The following is a 12323-nucleotide window of genomic DNA, read 5'->3' as shown; positions in this document are numbered from 1 at the left end:
CTGTTCTGAACCCGAATACACCCCTCGCCCTGGGATAGCAGCCAGCACTATGCGCCCCCCTGCAGATGTGCTAATAAAACGCACAAGACCCGAAACCGAGCCACCTACGCGGGTCCTGAGTCGCGGGTGCGGGGCGGGCGGGGACTGGTCTGCGGTGCGGTGCTGCGGAGAAGCGTCTGGAGGCTGCGCCGAGAGCTGGTCCGGGAGGAAAGGCTCTGCAGGCCGGTTCTCCGTCACTCTGTCCCCCTGCGGTGGGGAGCGCGCTGGCTGCTGGTGACGGGGACTGCCAGAACGAACGAGGGGCTGGAGAGGCAGAGCAAGAGGCCGTCGCATCTGCGGAAGAAAGGGACACTTTCTTCCAATGCCACGGCCGCAGCAGACCCACCCGCCTCACGGCCCTGTGGGCCGGTGCGTGGGCAGGCAGACTGGCCATCGCACCACGGTCCCGCAGTCACTCCACGTCCCCTCGCCTGCATCTGCAGGTCACTGCGTGGACTGCACAGCGACACAGACAGTGTCACAGACAGCTAGTGTCAGCGAGCACTTGTGCAGCAGGCACTGCAGTGGGGAGGCGCACCCGTGCGGCCGGGCCCGCTACCCGTGAGCAACACCCGGCACTGCTGTCACGCCCGCAGAAGCAGGGCGCCGTGTCACCGCAGCATCACTGTGAGTGAGGGCGCTGGGCTGAAGGCGCGTTAGACAGAGCGTCTCATTTAATCCTCACCATTCTTACCCTCCTGGTAAACGGGCCAGGGAAACTGAGGCACCGAGTGGCTAAGGAATTAGTCTGAGGCCACAGAGCCAGGGGGGCGGGGCATGGACCTGGACTCTGGCAGTCAGCTCCGGAGTCCACACGCTCAGCCACGCCGCCTGTGGCCCTGGGCCTGGCCGTTGGCCTGTAACGTGGGAGTATGCCACCTGCCCAGAGGGGAGTGACGACGGAGGCCACACGCCCCGTGAAGCGCGTTCTCCACCAGCCGCTGCCACCGGGGGTATCTCCCTCCGCTCTCCCCGGGGCACGTCCTTGTCACAGGCGAGGAACTGTGACTCTGGGGACAGCAGCCGAACAGAGACCTCCCCCGTGCCCGACTTCCTGTCCTGTACCGTGAGTCCGGCAGGAGCACGGCAGGGCCAGCGCTCCCTGACGCAGGCGCACGGGGCTGCAGCTGGCGAGCGGGACCGGGACCCAAGCTGTGCGAGGTCGTACGGCCCCCAGGCCCCCAGCTCTGTGAGCACGGCCAGTGCTCATGGGCTCCGGGCCCCCCACCTGCAGCCGGGGGCCCGCGCACCCACCAGCTCGGCGTCCAGCAGGCTGTGCAGCTGCAGCTGCTCGTACACCCTGCTGCGGAACTGCGCCATCTGCTGCTGCTTCTCCTTGGCCAGGTCATAGTCCTCCTCCTCCGCGGCCCGGCGCTTCTCCACCTCGTACCTGCCGAGCCGCTCGCCGACCTGGGGCACAGCGGCACAGCGTTTGTTTCCCACAGGGCCAACCCGCCCAAGGGCGAAGGTAAGGGCGAAGGTGATGCCTGAGTGACAGGGAGACGGCCGCCTGTGCGTCACCCTGGGGGACGGCGCAGGAGGCGGAGGGCGGGCCACACTCCCTGCAAAGCGCACGCTGCTTGCTGAGGTCGCGGCAACGTTTAAAACGTCTCTGGTGTCTGGTGTGCTGCTATCGTTCTGACGGCAACGTGGCGCCTGGAGGTGACGTCTGAAGGGAGGCTGAGGAGGCGCGGCACGGGCTGCGCCATGAGCTCACTCAGGCGCTCACAGGCCACGACTGCTTGCTTAGCTCTCTGACCCCACGCCGAGCTCCAAGACTCCCAATAACCCGCTCCCTTAACGAGACTAACACAGGCCTGCCACGGATGGGGGGGGCGGGCGACGATCTAGCACAGGCCGGCCGCGGGGAGAGGGGTGATGGGGGCAGCGTGAGGATCTGGCGTGGGCCAGCCGTGGGGAGAGGGGCGGCAGGGGCGGCGTGAGGATCTGGCGCGGGCCGCAGAGGCCGCCCCCGCGGCAGTACCTTCTGCAGGTCGGCGATGGCCTGCTTCAGCTTCTTGGCGTAGTCGTAGTGCTCCTCCTGCACGGCCTCCCGCTTCCTCTCATCCAATCTGCGTATGATCTGAGCGACTTCGGGGTCCTGGTACATGTCAAAAGCCAAGTCATCCAGTGGAGAGATGTAGTCGGATTTCCTGAAAGAGAAACACGGACGTTTCAGAGGTATCCCTGTCTACGTGGGGCTACCGTGCTGGACAGCGACAGCCGGATGCCGGCTGAGGCCATGTGGCTCGTCAGTGCGAGCGGGTGCCCAACTCCACAGCTGTGCCCCCGAGCCCTGTCTCACCGCGCGTGGGGGTCACGGCCACGTGCACTCGTTCAGTCACTGCACACCTACTCGGAGCGCAGACTGTGCCAGGTGCTGTGCTGGGCACAGGGGACATGACGTGTATGCGAATCACTTGTAGATGGGGAAAAACAGACCCCAAACCAATGGCAACTGAGCCTCACCCCAAAGAGTGCGCTTTGGCGGGCCAAGGGGAGTCTAGGCGTTCACACCTGTGCCACGGAAACTGCGACAAACACTAAAGATTCGCTTCTACTAAACTGTACCCCAAAGTGTCAAACACTGTCATGCAGCACCGAGTCTGCAGGTAACCAGAGAAAGCGTTCCGGGAATAAATGACCCTTTAGGTACCGGGCCGGGCCCCGGCTGATTAAGCCTCACCCCGTCCTCCCCTTCGAGGTCTACGGCAGCCCTGGCGCTCCTCTGGGCCCAGCATCAGGACGGGACACCGGCCTAGCTACGTAGCAAGGTGTTAACGGGGCAGGATTTGGCGTCGCCCTACCTGCTCCACCAGCTCCTGGGAGGGAGAGAGCCACGTGGTAGCTCAACGTGGATGTCTTTATTCAGAGTTAGGTTTTAATTACACTGTTATTTGCCGTGAGAAGTCGCTTGGTAAACTTGTACACTAACAAACTCAAACACGACATGGGGCCACGTCACCTTTCCAATGACCAAGCACTCCCACCGCCCCCCCACACATGCACTACCCCTCTGAATGCAGGCAGTTGGCCCCAAGCAGCGACACCAGCCGCGGTGGCCAGGGCAGCTTGGGCAGCCTCGAATGGTATCCCTCTGTCTCCACATGACTACACAGTGACGTGTCCTACTGCACCTATGAGACCTACAAGATCACCTTTTACCAAAATGCAGACCACACTCAAGTCCAAGTCACTTTGCCCTGAAGTCCCAGAGATGAAAACAAAGTCTTCATTTCACTGTGAAAGTCACACAGAGAAAAGTGACGTCACGGGATATCCGCATCAGGACCCCAGGTGATCGCCCGACACAGCAGGTCTCCCCACTTTCCACAGGCCGCCCTCGCGGGAACTGCGGGATGCCGCGTCCAGCACCACATGGCCTTGGCACTCACAGCCTCTCGGGGACGCCCCTGCTTCCGGGAGCCCCGTGCGATGGGGTGGGACAGGCAGCCTGCAGTCGGCCACCCCCTGGCCCACCGCACAGAGAACTGACTCTGACAGCAAAGGACACAACCTGAACGACCTTCACCGGAGACACCGAGCTGTCGGTGCGCTTGGCTGTCCCTGCCCCACAGCAGGGCGGCGGTGCCGTCACAGTGACACACTGTCAGAAGTGGGTGAGCACCTCTGCTCAGCGCTTGTCCCCAAAGCGTCCGACCCCCACCCCCACCGCCGGAGGTGAGCAGGCGGCTGACCCTCCAGGGGGCACAGGCAGGGCCTGGGTGGGGGTGGGGGTGGGGCGCTGGTGCAGGTGAGGCAAATGGCTTTTCTCACAAGTTCTGATGATGGACATTGCCCGTCCCCTCAGGCCAAGGGGCACTCCCAAAGGGCAGGCCTGCAGGGACAGGGGACGGGGCCTCGGCTGGGAGCCAGGCGCACCGTCCGCGGGCATGTCGGCGTGGCCGGCCCCTGAGCGAGCGCAGAGTCTCGGTCTGCACTACGCAGGCCGGGAGCGGTGGAGGCGGAGGCCGCAGCATCAGGGCTGCGACTCTGACTCCACGCAGCGCGAGTGGAGTGCGTTGGAGGCTGCGGGCCCGCCCGGGCCTCTGCTGACACCGCAGCGTCCTACCTTTCCCCTCTTTGGGAAGCGGAGGTCAGAGAAGGGGGCTGGGCATCATCCTGACCCCTCTCAGACCGGCACCTCCGCAGCGGGGTCCTCCTGCTTTAATGACAGCGGGCAGGTGCTGAGGGTGCTCTCCATCCCACGGAGGTGCCCCAGGGACACAGGGTGCCAAGGGCCATGCGAACTTAACTCCTTAGCTTGCCCCTCCCTGCCCACCGAGCCCCCGAACGTGGCCGTGGCAGGAGGCAGGGGACGGAGGCACATGGAGAGGGACCGGTCAGCACTGTGCACGCAAATGAACAGGGCACGGAGTTCTCGCTACCTTACAGTTTTAAAGAAGACGTGAAATAAAGTCTCTAGTAGCTGACAATGTGGGTCAGTTAATACCTTTAGTTATTACTTGTGCACGTGCCTGTGCGGATAACTATCAAGGGATGGCTGGGGAGATCTCTTCCAAACGCATTTCAGGAACTTTCTAGTAACACCTGCATGCTCAAGAAATGAAGTCGCCTCTGAAGAACAATAAATGAAGACGTGCTGAACAAAACAGTGACCTTAATCTCGGAGCGTATCTAAGACAGCCTCACCCCTGGCTGACCGCGCTAAGCTGCCTGCGGAGGCCCTGGGATTAGGCGCCCTTCGAGGTGATGCGCGCTTCCGCGAATCTGAGGAGCCACAGGAGTCGAATGCCTCAGGGTGGGGCTCCTACCCGGTGCAGGTCCCTTCCAGCGCGGGGTCCTCTGAGTTGTGCCCTATATAATGGTCGATCAGCTTCTTTCTAGAGGCCTTTGGGAACAAAAAGGTCTGCTCAGTCTCTGAGAGGCAATGGCAAGCGGCCTTAGGGGGAGACGTCTTGGTATAAAGATGTTGGCAGCGTCGATGACCCTAGTCTTTTGGAGGGATGGCCTCAATTCGTGAGTAAAACAAAGCCCATTTTACAACGATTTTTAAGATGATACTTTTTTTGTGACAAAAATAAAGGCCCCCTCCCACCAGAAATAAATTCTCTTCTTTAGGAGTGAAACTTTCCAAACTTACAATATTGCTTTCATCACTGAAATCTGCAGGGTCTCCAATGATGTTTATCGCAACCAAAGCAACCTAAGGAAAAGCAAATCGACAGAAATTAAGGATAAGATGCGGGCAATACGTAACGCCCTTACAACGAACTGCTGGCCCATCATCAAATGGGACGTGGTACGTCAAAATGCATTAACTGTAAAATGTCATGCTAATGTACAGAATTATTAAGTGTGGTTATTACAAATGATGTGTTAATATTCTAATGCTGAACCAAGTGGCTGTTTTAACGTTTAAAGGACCATAAAACAATAATAGCTAAAAACTGGTCATTTTAACACAGTCTCACAATGACCTATCTGCTTGAGTTAGCTACGGGGTCACACCTACACGGTCTTGGCAACTCAGACAACGAAATGAAACCCTAAATTCGCACGCCTGGTCTAAGTCAGTCTTCTCGCCTGAGCCCGCCCCCCTCCACCCCGCTGCTCCCAGAATCGCTGTGGCTGAACCACGACGGAACCAGAACCAGTGTCCTTGGTGAGCACACGCAGCAGTGGCAGAGGGAAGAGGGACGAGTCACCCTCCCGCGCCCCTGCGAGCCCTGCCTGGTGCACAGGCTCAGTCCCCTTCACCCCGCCGGCCACGCCCCGGGGTGCACCGTCCGCGCCAGCCCTGCGGCTGCTCCCGGAGAGCTCAGCGTCCCTCCGGAAGGCACCGTCTTTGAAGGTTTTGAACACGCCTCTGCGAAGCGTGGGGACGGCGCGCGGCCTTACCTGATTGTACACGTTGTATTTGTTGGCGTGGTTCTGGTGAAGGACCAGTTTGAGGAACTGACCCACCGCGTCCACATACACCGACTTCAGCTCCCGGGCTTTGCAGCCCGTCTTCTCGTTGTCACAGAGAGAGACGTAGCTGCAAGGGAGAGCACGGCTGAAGCCTGCACAGGCAGGGACGTGCCCGCTCCGGGGAGCTGCCCTCGGGCCCTCGACCCCCTGCACGAGGTTAAGATGCAAGTCAGGGCTGGAAAGAAAACCCAGGAAAAAAGCCAGAAGTCGAATTCTAACGGTCCTCTCGGGCCAGTTCACCTCTGAGGAGCGGGAGGGAGCTGAATAAAAAACGGCGGCGTGGCCATCAACACGGGGTGGGTGTCAGGAAGCCGCGTCACCTCGGGCCACACACACGCCCGCGACACGGACCAGCCAGGGCGGTGCGGGGTGTGCAGTGGCTCCGAGGCCGATGTCACCGCCGTACGTCGAAACCCCCCTCCTCACCCGAGTCTTCGGAACCGCTCGGCTTGATACGGCATGAAATACTCGGGCAGGCTGTCGCTGATGTAGAACTCGACCTTGCTGGAAATCAGGTACTGGTGAGCCAGCAGCTGCAGCTTCCGGATGCGACACCGCTCCACCATCTGAAGGACGATTTCCTGCGGAAACTGGCAAAACCTGAAAACAAACACGTTTGCTTTTTGACAAGGTTACTATGGAGGTGTCCAGATGTGCACCCACTCTGCCAGCACCCGCAAAGCTACGGTTCGTGGGTGACGGGACCCCTGGTCTCTCAGATTTCCGGCTGGGCCTGGAGCTTGGAGTTAGGACGTGATCTGACCTGCTTAGCCCCCAGTGGCAGCTGGGAAGCGGTTCGACATGAAACTGTTGTTTATCAGAGAGAAACACATTGATCTTAAGAGGCTGGGAGACTGGACAAGACAGAGCAAAGGACGGCCCCCAGGGACCTACACGCCGCAGGGAACGCTGACTTCTGGACCCTCAAGCCCCGAGTCACCAGCAGCCATCAGCACTTGACGAGGGCCACCATGCGTGCTCCGCGGTCTGGTGTCAGGCCCACGACTATCCAGACCGGAGCGTCTGATCTCAGCAGTGACACCGCATGTGAAACTCTAAGTGAGAGGCGGGAGAGGGCCACAGCGCCGGCGAGGCCTGCACTCCACCGTGTGTGGCCATGACGGTGGCCACATAGCACCTGTGCCTGTCCTCGAAAGCAGCAGCGACCACACACGCTGAGCTGGCAAGCTGTGGGTTCAGGTGACGGCAGCATGGAGGGCGTCAGGAGCGGGAGGCGCGCCGGAGGGCGGAGCAGTTGGGAAAGGGCCTGCCACCGCCAGCATCACGGCCGTCAGCGCGCTCAGCAACCCTCTGTCCCTTTTGAGTTCCTGCCCACTGGCCACTGTCACTCACATCTCGCCTGCGACCTCCCCTCCCAGAGACCCGCACAGCACTGGGCAAGCGGGGGCACTCAGAGGGGCTTCCCTAAGGTGACGCAGATCCTGCTGGCGCCCCGGCCCCACCAGCAGCTGAGCTGCGAGGCAGCCAGCGGCCCCGGCGGCCCCTCTCTGCAGCACGCTGCCATCAGCACGCACACCGGAGCCCCCAGTGTGAGCGACCCCCCATGACGCCGGCCCGCTCCGGCCCCCGCCCCACATCGCAGCCACCCTCCTTGGCCAGCCTCATGTCATGCAGGAGCCATCTGCTGTCACCATGGCAGCTGGCTCATGACGTCCCCAGGGCAGCTGCTGCCCCACACTGCCACAGGTCACTCCTTGAAGGCTCCCCAGGCCCCCATGACGCCAAGTGTGACTCCGCTCGGCCCATGTGACTGCCCCTCCTGGCCCTCCTCCTCCTGCAGGGCTCCCTCCCCCGTCCAGCCTCGAACGTGCCCGCGCTGCGTTCCGGGCTCCTTTCTCTCCCCACACATGCCACGGGGTCCCACCAGCAACACGACTTTACACGTCACCTGCGTCTCACGGAACCCCACCAAACACCACCCGCGTCCCAACCCAGCATCTAGCTGGCGACTTGCCACCTCCACGCAGACACCCAAAATGCACTAAGACATGACACAGAAAAAAGCTCCTGACCCCCGGCCCCCCAGCCAGTCTCCTCTTCCCCCAGCTCGCTCGCCTTAGTGGTGGCCACATCACTCACCCAGGGGCCCATGCCTGTCCTTCAGCTTTGACGGGACGAGCAGGCCTCCTCCCCATACGGCTCCCGCTGGCTCACTGCTGGGCAGTAAGCACCAGCGTCACACCACGTGCATACACAGCACCCCGACCCTCGGGGGACAGAGATGAGGGGCAAGGACAGAAAGGGATCGGCTGAAGGGATGCAGATCGTCCCCCTCGCCTTCAGGGACATGTCCCAAGACCCCCGTGATGGCAGAGACCGTGGGCGGTACTGACCCCCGCACACACACTTGTTTCTTCCTGAATGGCTCTGGGTTTCTTACTGAGTGAAAGTCTGACAAGATGACACTGGTGCCCCAAGGCTCTGGGCCTTGGGGTCAGGCTGTCCCAACCCCTAGGTGGCCCAGGGCTCCACAGGGACCGCCTGGTGTGCAGGCGAGGAGCCATGCCCACCTCCGCCGCCGCATCCACCAGGGCCTCTAACCCGCCCAGAGCCCCACCCAGGTTCGAGGGTGCCGTCCTTCGCCTTCCTGCCACGTGCCCGACCTCAGGGAACACTGTAACGGTCAGGAGACCCCCGGCAAACCTCGCGTGAGCCTGTGTGGGGATGGACGGCATGTGTCTCCTTTCCCGTGGGGTGGCTGAGGCTCACCGCTGACCCGAGGGTGTCTGCTCTGAGTGAAATGCACCGCGCCAAGTCAGAACACAAAGGCATCACATACGTCACTTCTAGACATGTCGCCAACGAGGTGCCCGTGCCCGTTTTAAGTGCCTCCAACCCCCCTCACGCACATGGGACAAGAGGCGTTAACGTCGACGGTCTCTGCTGAAGGGGAATGGGGGCGGGGGGCACTGCCTTTGCCCCTGGCCCAGGGGGAGGCGGCACGGTGCTGACTGGAGGCTGGGGACTGCACCGGCGTGCTGATGCGGCCGCCTGGGTGTGTCCCTCCTGTCCCCCAGCCGGGCTGACCTGGAAGGCTGCCCCGGCTGGGCAGGCGAGTGGCCAGAGCTGGCTCAGCGCTGGGACTCTTGTTCGCCTGCAGATAAAGCCCTCGTCCCAGTACTGGCTTCGTCAGCAATAAAGGGGCTCCCTGCCCCCACCCGCTCTGCTCGTTTCATTTCTTGGAGTGTCCAGAACGGGGTCTGGTTTGCTGGGTCCTTTCGAGAACCCCAAAAGGAAAATACCTTTTAATTTTAAATGGGATTTATATTCAACTTTTCAGCAATACAAGTGTATAGAAATGAGTCACGAGCTCGGCACGGAAATTAGAACGTCGTACGTATTTACGTGTGCGAGTTGGGGATGAATGACACCTTCCACCCAGACTTGGAAAACAAGTCATGAGGAGGGACGCTGAGGAGGTGACAGGACCCGTGGGAGAGCCAGCCTCGAAGGACTGCTCGCCAATGACAGTGCACGAGGCCCGCCAGGCGCCCGGGCTGCTCACCAGCTCTGCCTCCGCCCCTGCCGGGGGACGACGCCGTCTCAGGAGGTGACTGAAAGGTCCAGGAAAACATGCACCAGCGTTACGTGACTCGGGCAAAAGGCGTGCACATGCTGGAGACAAACTCAGAACAGACTCTCTTGGTCCATACTTCGTGTTACATAAGAGCAGTGAGACGCAAAGCTGAACCGCAGGGGCACAGGTGACACAGAAGCCGCAGACACCCCCCCCACGCGCAGCACGGACAACAGCGCGAGGGCCTGCGGACGCTCGGGGGTGCGGCTCAACTCCGGGGGGCACTGTCCCCTCTTCTGTATCTGCACGTTTCTTAAATCAACGTCATGAAGGACAAAGACCTAGGTCTGTCATAAGCTGAAGGAAAACACCGATCTGTGACGTAACTAGACAGGGGACCCCACAGCACCACTGACAACTGAGTTACAAGAAGACGCTTAGAACGAAGGTGCCCACCTGCCCTTCAAAACCTGTGCCGCCCCCGCCCACAGCCCCCTTGCTTGGCCCACCTTGGTGACCGCCACCCGCTGACAGTTGGGGCGTGGATCATCAGTTCCCGGGCACTGAAGCCATCCTCGTGTCCAGACGAGCTGACGACGACGAATCCGATTTTGTGGGGCATTCTGTTCACTGGGCCTGTTTCTAAGAGCAGGAAACGAGTCTTTAAAATAAAGGAGTCAGAGCATGTTACAACAATATCATCACATTGAAAGTGTTAGTTCACGTCCTACTAACACGCGACGTGATCTGCAGTGCATTCGGAGTTTTCCCTTTGAAAAAGTCCAGTTTTTTGGTAAGTGCTTTTCACAGAAGGCTCTAATTCCACTTACGGTATCGTTTAAGTTATCTTGACTTTTCCCAAATATAGGTCCGTGAAGTTTGACAGCGTCGTGGGTTGAACCGTGTCCCCCAAAAGATGCTGAAGTCCTCCTGTGAACGTGATCTAATTTAGAAACAGGGTCTCTGTAAACACAAAGTTAAGGTGAGGTCGCGGTGGAATCGGGTGGGCCCTACACCAATGACTGGTGTCCTTACAAGAAAAGAGACACGGATACACACGCGGACAGGGAGCAGGCCATGGGACAGCATGGCGTGAGATGCCCACAAGCCAGGGATGCCAAGGATTGCTGGAAAGCACCAGAAGCTGGCAGAGGCAGGCAGACCCTTCCCTACAGCCTCTGAGGGAGCACGGCCCTGCCCGCACCTGGATTTCGGAATTCTAGCCTCTAGAATAAGTTTTTGTTGTCTTCAGTCACTTAGTTTTGGGGTACTTTGTACAAAGATGCAAACACAAAGTTGGCTTTTTTTTTTTTAATCTTAGTTAAGAAACTAATACAACCAGTAAGTTAATAAGTTATATAAAACTAAAGGAGAAAGAGAGGCTTTTTAACCTCCAGCAGAGTAATCCCTGCTAAATGAAACTGCACACTCGGAGACAGGACGGCAGAGCTGCAGACGGAGTGCCAAGCGCAGAGACGAGGACCTGGGGCCTGGCTGAGCGACCGCCTCCCAGGAGGTGTTTACATGTGGGATGAGTGACGTTTTTTATGCCATGATTTTTCGGTGAACTGGACTGTGTTCGCAGCTACATATCACTGTTTTGAGGCAGACGTGCGGCGTACACTTTTGCCTGCTGGCATCCGTCCTCACCTGGTCTGAAGACGGCACCTCGATCCCGATTTTCCTTGATGCTCCGCCCTCCCCACTCCCGATCTGTGGGCTGCCCACCCCACGCTGCAGTCCTCTGCTCCCTGCCAGTGGCGGCTACGTGTCCCGGGCCTGGTCCTTCTGTGAGTTCCACATCCCTCCTCGGTAGCTCGTTCAGGGATGGGGACATGAGAACAGGACCCTAACTGGACCAATGCCACTCAACCCCAGGACTTTGCTGGGGCTGCCGGGAAAGACAAGCTTCCTTCCCGCTGGGACCTGGGCTGCAGGACAATTTCTGCAGGGGCTGCCCGAGGCCTCCACTGGAGGTGCAGCCGGAGAGTGGGCGACGTGGGGAAGTCGTGCCGAGAGGGGCACAGGTGCCTCGTGAGCTTCAGGTTCAGCCGCATGTAAAGCTCAGGCTACATATGGACTTCTGGTTGGTCACCTTCCAGCTGGGAAGTCACCCAGGCTCCTCTCCAGTGAACCAGCCTGGGTGAGGCGTAAGTGTCTGCAGCCAAGACAGTCCTCCGTAAAAGAGAGGACCAAGAACTCTCCAGAAAGTTCTCTGTGGTTGGACATACTATGACTTGAAATTCTCAGTACTAGGTACCATGTAAACATATCCCCATGGAATTTTGCTCACTTTAACATTCTCGATGTGTGATCTAGATCTTTCTTTTGCTTTTGTGGAGAACCTGAACACCACGTCTACAGGTTAATTACTGCCTGGCAGCTGTTAATGTTTCTTGGAGTGTATGAACCAAGTTTTAAAAGTAGAAAGATAGGCCATTATTAAAGGTCCTAGCTATTTTTTTACGCAAAGCTCACTGCAGGATGTCACAACACAGTAAAGGAAAGCTAAGCTAACCCAGAAACTAATGAAAAGCTGGCGCCGGTAACGCGCGCATGCGCTGTAACCCTCAGCACGCTGCACAGCCCCACCGCGTTCCCAGCGCCCTGCACAGGAACGGAATTGGGCCTCGCACATCCTGCGGCTCCTTCCTCACGCTCAGGCTCTCAGCTGACTTCCTGTTCCCTTGACCTTGGCACATCTTCCTCTCCATCCATTTCTGCATCTCCCCTTCCTCACCCATTGAGGGCCAAGTCTCTTGGTCCCGCCTTTGGATCCGTGTTTGAAAACGGCCCCTCTTCTCTATCCCAC

At 59.4% G+C, this 12323-nt stretch overlaps 1 protein-coding gene across 8 annotated transcripts in view; it reads right to left on the bottom strand.

The window, feature by feature from the left end:
• CEP104 (centrosomal protein 104) overlaps positions 1-12316 on the bottom strand; it is a 36275-nt gene extending 23959 nt beyond the window's left edge. For 6 of the 8 annotated variants that reach the window (XR_896506.2, XM_023536986.1, XM_011370802.2 and 3 more), the window contains exons 1-9: positions 10342-12316; positions 10021-10153; positions 6400-6573; positions 5902-6040; positions 5144-5206; positions 4815-4891; positions 2024-2192; positions 1294-1449; positions 109-333 (exon numbers count right to left, since the gene is read on the bottom strand). Coding sequence is in view for 7 of the 8 variants with exons in the window: in XM_023536986.1 (XP_023392754.1) it covers positions 109-333; positions 1294-1449; positions 2024-2192; positions 4815-4891; positions 5144-5206; positions 5902-6040; positions 6400-6573; positions 10021-10133 (1116 nt within the window). In the remaining variant the exon portion in view is untranslated. Of the gene's footprint in view, positions 1-108; positions 334-1293; positions 1450-2023; positions 2193-4814; positions 4892-5143; positions 5207-5901; positions 6041-6399; positions 6574-10020; positions 10154-10246 lie in introns of all 8 variants that reach the window. The other 2 variants (XM_011370803.2, XM_011370804.2) reach the window with 2 other exon arrangements.
• Between the last annotated feature and the right edge of the window lie 7 nt (positions 12317-12323).

Source organism: Pteropus vampyrus, unplaced genomic scaffold (genome assembly GCF_000151845.1).
Source record: "Pteropus vampyrus isolate Shadow unplaced genomic scaffold, Pvam_2.0 Scaffold176, whole genome shotgun sequence".
In the NCBI taxonomy this organism is placed as follows: Eukaryota; Metazoa; Chordata; class Mammalia; order Chiroptera; family Pteropodidae; genus Pteropus; species Pteropus vampyrus.
The sequence above is the reverse complement of the archived record's forward strand: the minus strand, read 5'-3'. Positions and strand labels throughout refer to the sequence as shown.